At 38.7% G+C, this 9,634-nt stretch overlaps 1 protein-coding gene across 1 annotated transcript in view; it reads left to right on the forward strand.

The window, feature by feature from the left end:
• The window catches only part of ME1 (malic enzyme 1), a 178,235-nt gene that overhangs the window by 161,437 nt on the left and 7,164 nt on the right, over positions 1-9,634 (forward strand). The window contains exons 11-12 of the mRNA XM_004696285.3: positions 99-241; positions 3,159-3,332. Coding sequence (XP_004696342.2) covers positions 99-241; positions 3,159-3,332 — 317 coding nt within the window. The remainder of the gene's footprint in view (positions 1-98; positions 242-3,158; positions 3,333-9,634) is intronic.

Below are 9,634 nucleotides of genomic sequence, written 5' to 3' on the forward strand. Positions count from 1 at the left end.
AGAAATGGCATGCCATGCTGCATTATTTTCTGGGCACTGGGCTATTAGATGAACTAACTGATGATAGTCCTAATTTCTGATTTCTCTCTCTTCATTAGGAGTGGCTGCAATCGGTGGTGCATTCACAGAGCAGATTCTCAAAGATATGGCTGCTTTTAATGAGCGGCCTATTATTTTTGCTTTGAGTAATCCAACTAGCAAAGCTGAATGCTCTGCAGAGCAGTGCTATAAACTAACTCAGGTAAGGAAAAGTATAGCTGATATATCAATGGCAAAGTTTTTATTCATTAAAGGAAAGTCTGTGTTTCTAAGGTTTCTAAGCTTTCCATTTCTTGTTGTTAGTTGTCATTGGGTAGATTCTGACTCCGGTCAGCCCTAAGTGTGCACCATCAAGTTTTCAAAGCTGTAACGTCTCAGAAGCAGTCACTAGGCCTGTCTTCCAAGACACCTCGAAGAGGGTTTAAACCTCTATCTTTCAGTTAGTATATGAACCCTTAACAGTTTACCCTGCCAGGGATCCCTATACACACCACAATGTTTTTTTTTTTTGGTTGGGGTGGGGGTAGGGTGGCAAAAAAATATACACACAACCAAGTGAGAAAGAAAAGTGAACAGGTCAGAAGGAATAAGATCTGTTTACTTTTCATGAATATTTTTGTAAATTTTTTTCCTGAGTCAAATAAATAAACTGTTTTCTTGATAATGTTTTACAAGTGACTTTGAAGTATCCATGATTAAAATATTATAAAAGTTAAATAAAAAGGAAAGATAGTGGTTTTAAATGCTTTATTAAAATAGGTTTTAACTACCTATTCTAAAACACTGAATCATACAGTATAAAACCACAATTTTATTTTTGCTTTGCTAAATCTTGGGTTTGGATTTTTCATGCCATGGGTGGGACTTTTGGGTGGCTTCCTTGTTATCCAGCCAGCCTTGGATAAAAGTCCTCAGTACATACATTAAAAAAAAAGACTTCTTATACCATTTTTGTATGAATACATATTTGACAGATATTTGGCAAGAGTCTTCTTTTCCCTTCCAAGACTTGAAAATATCCTGATAGAAAAATAAAGGCTGAGTCATATGTACCTAACATTTTTATTTCAGAAATAAATCTATAGTGAACTAGAAAAGTTAAACATGCCATCAAGTTATCTCACTCTACAAATCAGTACTTGATGACTCAAGTTTTTTAAATTATATCCTTAAATACTCATTATTGGAATTAATGTTGTTTTTGGTAACATCAATGTCCTCAATAATCTTAAAAAATTATAACTGTAGATTCGAGAATTTGCCTCACATTCTTCAGTAATTTTTAAATCCTTAAAACCAACACCCAAAGTCTCCCTGAGCAATAACAAGATGTTAGCATGGTGCCATGCCCAAAATAGTCAAAAACGAGTGTCTTCTTAGTGGCTTTGCCTTGTTGTATTGCTGCTGACCTCCAGGCTTCAGCGTTTCATTGTCCCGAAACACAAACTAAATCACACAATTTTATGGAGTTGTGCTTTTAATGCATCTAAAATAACGTGTGTTCTTTCTTATACTCTTATGTGGTACTCTTGTTTGGTCATACATAGATTTTAAAATCATTTTAAGGCTTGAAAATTTGAAAACCGGTTCAGCCAAAGGGTTACAAAACACAGGACGGTCTGCTTATTGCCCTGGACAGGGGTTTCAGCTCTGCAAGCACAAGTGAAAGAGTCACAAATGAGGTCATTGAGCCATGAAAACTGTCACTTAAAAATGGTGTGGCTAGGTTGCCTTCGCCAAAAGAACAGTATATCTATAAATATATGTTTAAGTATCATTTATTCAGTTTCATTTTTCCTTGAAAATCGGTGATTGTAGAAAGACTGGCAAGAAGAATAGCAAGGAAAGGGGAGGGAAATATACCAGCTTATATAATGTTGCAGTTCTTTTTCTTTATTACGATTTTCAAATCTTTATATCAGAAAGTTACTTGCAAGGAAATGTTTATTAATTCTGCTAAACAGAAATAAAAGTTTCAGAACTATCTGAAAACAAAACCTGATTTTGTACAAGAAATCCACTGTGTTGTAGACACCTCGAAGAGAATCTCTAGATATCTTCATTTTTGTATTCCCAAGAAGATTGACTCTCTATATTACATAGCTTCAAAAAGAGACAAAAGGCATAACATCTTTTTAAAATGAATATTAAGCTAACACTAATGTCTACTGAGCCGCTCCCCACCAAGTCAGCAGTTTGAACCCACTGACCGCTCTGTGAGAGAAAGGTGATGCTGTCGACTCCCATAAAGACCCTAGCTTATGGAATCGCTGTGAGTCAAAGTCGACTTGATGGCAGTGAGTTATCATCATTTAAGCTCTGCTTTGGGAATCTGTTGCTTTAGACTTATAGAATTTTAACTAATTACTATTATAATTGAGTTTTGTCTATATATTTTGGAAGCCTAAAACTGTCAACTATATCACAACTCTCACCCATTCAGATACAACGTATGCCCCCCTTTGGATTAGCTCTTTGGAATGCTAATTAGCATAGCAGGCCTCAAGTTAATGTCGTTTTAATGAATGTCCTCAAAAAATATATATCAAGACTAAACACAAACAATAAAAAGTTCATTGTTGACAAATGTTAGTAACCTATTTTCCCCTTGATTGGTAATCACACTTATGATAATGGGTTCATTCCTTATATTATTTTCCAAATAGCTCTTTACGATATAGAAATAGAATTTGTCCAAATGATTATTTTGGAAGTGTTTGGGTCACTAAACTCTAGTCTAAAATATCAGTATTTCCAGTAGTTTACTATTGAGCAGTCACTTTTTATTTTCAAAAGTCTATCATTGGAATTCTATATTCACATTGTTGGTGGGCCTTCAGTGGGCCCCTGGAGATAACAGAGCAGTAGTCTTGGAGTGTACAGTATTCTATAAACTTCTCTTGGAATCAATAAACAATAATAACAACTCACTCCAGAATGTATTATCCAACATCACAAATATTTGCTCAGATAATTAGGGAATTAATGAAAAACTAGATTTCTTCTAAAATAACCATATTTTGACAGGCAGTTCTGTTTTGACATTTACCCATGTCTGTTTTTAACTGGAATAGTAATCCTTCTTTTGAAAATAAGTGGTTTGTGTGCCTGTGTTGCAGGGCCGTGCAGTGTTTGCCAGTGGCAGCCCTTTTGATCCAGTCACTCTTCCAAATGGACGGACCTTGTATCCTGGCCAAGGCAACAATTCGTATGTGTTCCCTGGAGTTGCTCTTGGTGTTGTCGCTTGTGGACTGAGGCACATCACGGATAAGATCTTTCTCACAACGGCGGAGGTACTGTAAAATACTCTACATTTGTCAAGGCAATAAAATACAAAATGAGCTTTAGGAATTGGGTACTGCCATATCTGACCTCTGACCTCTTCCAGCTACACAAGGGGAAGGAGAATACAACTTCATCTCTGCCCAAGGATAACTCCTATGAGGCAGAGGTCAGACATGCCTCCACCTGGCAACTTCCTTTACCATATTCCAGTGCCAAGCATTCCTCCTACAACGCTTTGCTTCTCTGCTGGCTTTGATGATCTATCTCAATAGCTACACAAAATTCACAGATCATATCCACCATCATGGGGGTTTACTAGCAGTCAGGACCAGAGAACATTAAGGAAACAGCCTTTGGGTGCAGTGTTTCTTTTCAGCCATGCGAGCCATGCCTCTTAGCCAAGGGGTCATTTGGCCTGCTCCTGCACTTGTTACAAAGTTCTTTTAGTGCTGGCAGATGCCTACTAGGCACATCACTCTGAAAACCAGCCTCCACCCCCACCCCCCACCCCACCCCCGAAGGCACTCAGTTGTACATATTCTGTGGGCTGGCAAGCCCACTGTAGCTCTGCCTCTTGGCATTGCTTCTCTGCTTTATTTCATGGCCTCAGGGCTGCAGCCTTGATTATCTCTGCCTCTTCAAGCAGGGATTTCACACACGCTCTGCTGGTGGCTCTTCATGTGACTCCTCTGTGCCGGCTTCGAAGATGGCTCACTCTTTTTTGTTTCAGATTCATTGGGATTAATACATTATTAAATCATTCCCTAGTTCAATCACATCCATCAAAGTTGTATGTTTGTGACCCCAAGCAGTTTCCAAACATTCTTTTTCTCTATGGTCATCAACCCTTCATCCCACCAACCCCTCTGTGTCCCCCTCCCTCCAAAACCCTTATTCCACTTGCTGACTCTGTAGATCTCACTCTTATACCCAGAGGAATGGCAAAACCAACCAATATCTAGAGTTTTTAACACCTTATTTGCATACTCCCACCCAGTCACTTGGTGGGAGTTACAAAGACTGTGAATAGAAGAGCCATTCCAAGTGATTTTACTTCATTGGTGTCTGATTTTCCCCTATAATCCTTACTTATTCTCTAGAAGATACAAAGCTTGAAGAAGAGAAAATCTTTTCCAAAGAAAAGTTAATGGTTCATAATGAATTTATATTAAAAATGGCTTTTCTGTAGCCAGTAGAAAAGTTGGTTGTCTTTTCTTAAAAGGAACCCTCTTTTATCATCACACTTCCAAGAACTCTGTGATAGTATTGAGAGAGTTAAAAAACAATATTTATAAGTAACAATTAAGTGACAAATATTTCTTCATTGAGAAATTTCCCATAATAATGACATTTGAAAGACTTAAAATGGCATTCTGGCATGATAGAGCATGTTTATCCATCAGGGTTCAGTACAGAAAACAGAAACAACTCTTTTCAGCAGAAAGTAAATTTAAACAGTAAACTAAGCATTTGTTAAATACTTAAGAAGTACCTGTGTGGTGCAACTAGTTAATGCTGCCAGATGCTAGCATAAAGGTTGGAAGTTCAAATCTACCTAGAGGTGCCTTGGAAGAAAGAACTGGCAACCTGCTTTCAAATAATCAGCCTTTATAAACCTATGGAGCACAGTTCTACTTTGACACATATAGGACATACAGGGGACCATGAGTCAGAATCATTCCATGGCAACTAGACTGGACTTTAAAAGAAATTATTACAAGAATGAGAAGTGGGCTTTAGTGTGAGCCTTTAGGAAATGGTCGCTGTGAGTTGGCATCGACTCAGTGGCTATGAGTTTGAAGGGTTTTGTTTCCAGGAAAGATGCTAATAATATAAGACAACCAATGTATTGAGGAAACTCATGCTGTCAAGAACTGTAAAGACTCTTGAGATTTTATCTTACATGCAAGCCTTCTAGTTGCCTAGCTACTGGGAGAGAACATGAAACTTTTAGGTCAGAGACAAAGGCCTTTCTGACTCATAGGATAACAGGTATCACGGCTGTCTGCATCGTTCCCCTTTGCCCTCCAGTTCCCCTGGAGACAATGCGGTGTTGGACATAGGTGTTTGGCACATATTTGTAAAATCATGTATTTGGGTTTTTAATCATTTATTTTATCTGTGGTGGTGGTAGTGGTGGTGTTAACACTGTGCACAGCAGAACATCCCCAATTACACAATCTCTACAGTTGTATTTAAGTGATAGTAATTGCATTCTTCAAGGTCTCAGAATGTTCATCTGATTTGTGATATTTTCAAACTTAAACATGATACTATTCACAGGCAAGCTAATTTCTTCACTTAAAATTAAACTACAACACGATGACTAAACTTCACAAAAACATTAATGACTAGGATGCTATTTTTACCATCTCTGCTGTTCTTTCCATTCTGAAGAAGACACCCCAGGATGCAGATAGATGTTTTGTTACTGATATAACCCACAAAATTAGCATCGTGCATTCTGCTATAGAAACACTTCATTTCTAACCTTTTTCATTTCTATAGTAGAATAAATGACAGCTCATCTTTCAGGGTTTAACTAAAGAAATATGCATCAAACATAAGTAGATGCCTAATTCCTAAGCAAGTTTTTATGCTCTTAAAATGAGAACATTGTATGTAGTCCTTGTCATTATAACAGTCATACTAGAAGAGGGGTGGGGGAAAAAAGTGCATCTTACACTAGCCAGTGATTTTTCTTAAATAACTCTAGCACCCTCTAGTGACAAATTTTTTAACAGTCGTTTCCCTCCCCTCCCCCGCCCCCCCTCAATTCTAAACAGGAAAAGTAATGATCAGTACTAAAAAAAAACAACAAAGAAAAGTAATAAAAGGTGGTGATACCAGCAGTGTCATTGTCATCAAACCCAGTGATCGCTCTGACTTCATCTTTGGTTTGGCATTTCCAAAGACTTCCTCTTAGGTTTCCATACAGCATTCATATTTTTCATACGAAGTCTATTTTGGCTCTTTCGTGGTTTTCTTTGTTTCTTGTTCATAGCCATTTCACTAAGGATTTTTTTCTTTTAACATTCATTTTTGCTTCTACGTTTTTGTATAACTTTCAGAGATCTTATATGCATTAATTCATTATCATAATGTTTTCATTAATTTCATTCTGATGTCCCAATTCCCATCTTTTCCCCTATCTCCCATCTCTGCTGCATCTCACTCCCATCAAGTCAATTCTGACTCATAGTGATCCTACAGGGCAGGGGAGAGCTGCTCTTGTGGCCTTCAAGATTCTAACTCTTTACAGAAGTAGGAAGCCTCTAGTTCTCCTGCAGAGCAACGGGTGGTTTCAAACTGCTCAGCCTGTCAAAATGCCTGGTTGTACTTTCCGATGCACACATTTAAACTGTACTCATCTCCATCCCTCATCTTCAGGACTCACGCTCTATTCGTAATCATACCCCTTTAGAAGCAGACACCAAAGCTTAGAGCGTGACATTTTTCACCTTCACCTCACAATCTTCAAACAAACCATGTATTGTACGTCCTGTCTGGAGAGCCCCTATCTAAGCCCTGATGGTGTAGTGGTTCTCTGCTGGGCTGCTAACCTCGGTCAGCAGTTCAAAACCACCAGCTCCTTCTTGGGAGAAAGACCATGCTTCGCTTTTCATTCCTCTAAAGAGTTAAAGTCTTAGAAACCCACAGGGGCAGTTCTACCCTGCCCGAATCAACTTGATGGCAGTGAATTTGGGGTCGATTTGCTATCTAAGCTCTATTGTTCAGGGCACTGTTTTAAGTGCAACCTCATCCCTAAATCTTTTGATGACTGTTCTGGCTCATCATTTTTCTTCATCTCAGCTGTCTTTATTGACTATTTGACATTTAATTTTAGTCAGTTTTGGTGTGCTCTTGAGAACTTCAGGTTTTAAACACTTGAGTTGGCTCTACAATTAAATTACAAATTACCTTCTTAGAAGCTATATTTCATCTTTTATATATTAAATATAATTACATGTATATGTATTTCTTTGGGGGCTCCACTGGCATATAACACAATGCTAAGCAAACGTAGGTGCGATAGAGTTAGTTCCGACTCATAGTGACCCTATCTACAACTGGTCAAAGCATTGCCTGATGTAGCCTCATTGCACAGTTGTTGGGTTTGAGCCCATTGTTGCAGCCACTGTCAGTCCCATCTCTTGAGGATCTTCATCTTTTTAGCTGAACCTTTCATTTAGCGAGCACATAGCAGAAATTAAATAGAAGGACCAATAAAAAGGTATCACTACAAAATCATAGAAATCTTTACTAAACAAAAATATCTCAAAATATAAAGCTGTTGTGTTTTTATGTACCCTCCTTCTACGTCCACACACTTCTGAAGGTGGTGTTTCCATCTCTCTCATCCTCCCCTGAAGTATGGTGTGCATTTCACTACAACATTTTTAGCATCCTCTAAAGCAGCAGTTCTCAACCTGTGGGTCGTGACCCCTTTGGGGGTTGAACGACCCTTTCACAGGGGTCACCTGATTCATAACACTAGCAAAATTACAGTTATGCAGTAGCAACGAAAATAATTTTATGATTGGGGGTCACCACAACAAGAGGAACTAAAAGGGTCATGGCATTAGGAAGATTGAGAACCATTGCTCTAAAGTATTCCTTTTAGAGATTTTTTTTTTTCTATTACAACAATGCACCTGCTCCTTCTTCAAGGATAGCAAGGGGTATTCTACTATAATGTCACTGGAAAACATTACCCTATTGAAGAAAGAAGTGACATTGGGTGTCTGACCTTCTCCAGCTCTACAAGGGGCAAATAAATTCAAGCCCCCACATCAGCATCTCCTAGGCTGATTTCTCTGTGTATGTATGAATTAGAGGAGCCCTGGTGGTGTAGTGGTTATGTGTTGAGCTGTTAACTGCAGGGTCAACAGTTCTAAACCACCAACCTCTGCAGCATAAAGACAGGATTTACAGCTCCTATAAGAAGTTACAGCCTCAAAAACACACAGAAGCAGTTCCACCCTGCCCTGTTGGGTTGCTATGATTTGACTCGAGGGCAGTGAATTTGGTTGGTTTGTTTGCTTTTTATGTATGAATTAGAAACCTAGTAGCAATGCTTTTTGACTTAGCCTCATACTTGGGTTGAATCAAAGAGAACTTACCTTTGTATGAATGCTCTTCTTATCTAGATTATATTTTGTAGTTAACCAGCTTGATCAAGGGCAATGTAACCGAGAGGAATTACTGAAACCTAAATGAAGGCTAAACGTGATAGTGGGACAAGAGGAAAGTAAAATAAAATAGAGAAAAGAACTAGGAGGTAAAGGAAATTTTTAGAGGTCTACATGCAGGGATGTACATATGTAAATATAATTATATATAATGATAGGGAAATAGACCAATGTACATATATTTATATGTTAAATATTAAGGTAACAGATGGATATTGGACCTCTACTCAAGTACTCCCTCAATGCCAAGAACACTTTTTTCTAATAACTTGGCATTCCATGATGCTCAGCTTCCAGACATGATCGCTGAAGACAAAATGGGTGCATAAGCAAATGTGGTGAAGAAAGTTGATGGTGCCCGGCTATCAAAAGATATAACATCTAGGGTCCTAAGGGCTTGAAGATAAACAAGCGGCCAACCAGCTGAGAAGCAACAAAGTCCTCATGGAAGAAGCACACCAGCCTGTGTGATCATGAGGTGTTGATGGGATTAGTATCAGGCATCAAAGACCCAGAACAAAAAATCATAACAATGTGAATAAGGGGGATTGCAGAGTAGAGACCTAAAGCCCAAGTGTAGACAATTGGACAGCCCCTTACAGAAGGGTCACAAAGAAGAGACAAGACAGTCAGAGTACAGTATAGCACTGATGAAACAGACAGCTTTCCTCTAGTTGTTTAATGCTCCCCTCTCCCCCAACTATCATGACCCCAATTCTACCTTACAAATCCAGCCAAACCAGAGCATGGAAACAGGTACAGATAAGACCTGGAAACACAGGGAATCCAGGACAGATAAACTCCTCAGGACCAATCATGAAAGTAGTAATACCAGGAGGGGAAGGGGAGGGTGGCGGGAGAGAGGGGGAACCAATCACAGTGATCTACATATAACCCCCCCAGGGGGGCGGACAACAGAAAAGTGGGTTAAGGGAGACATCGGTCAGTATAAGACATGAAAAATAATAATAATTTATAAATCATCAAGGGTCCATGAAGAAGGGTGGAGGAGGGAGGGAAAAACAATGAGCTGATACCAAGGGCTCAAGTAGAAAGAAAATGTTTTGAAAATGATCATGACAACAAATGTACAAATGTGCTTGACACAATGGATGGAT

The sequence above is a fragment of the Echinops telfairi genome, unplaced genomic scaffold (assembly GCF_000313985.2).
Source record: "Echinops telfairi isolate 266 unplaced genomic scaffold, ASM31398v2 ScPeMD7_3533;HRSCAF=4204_0, whole genome shotgun sequence".
NCBI lineage: Eukaryota > Metazoa > Chordata > Mammalia > Afrosoricida > Tenrecidae > Echinops > Echinops telfairi.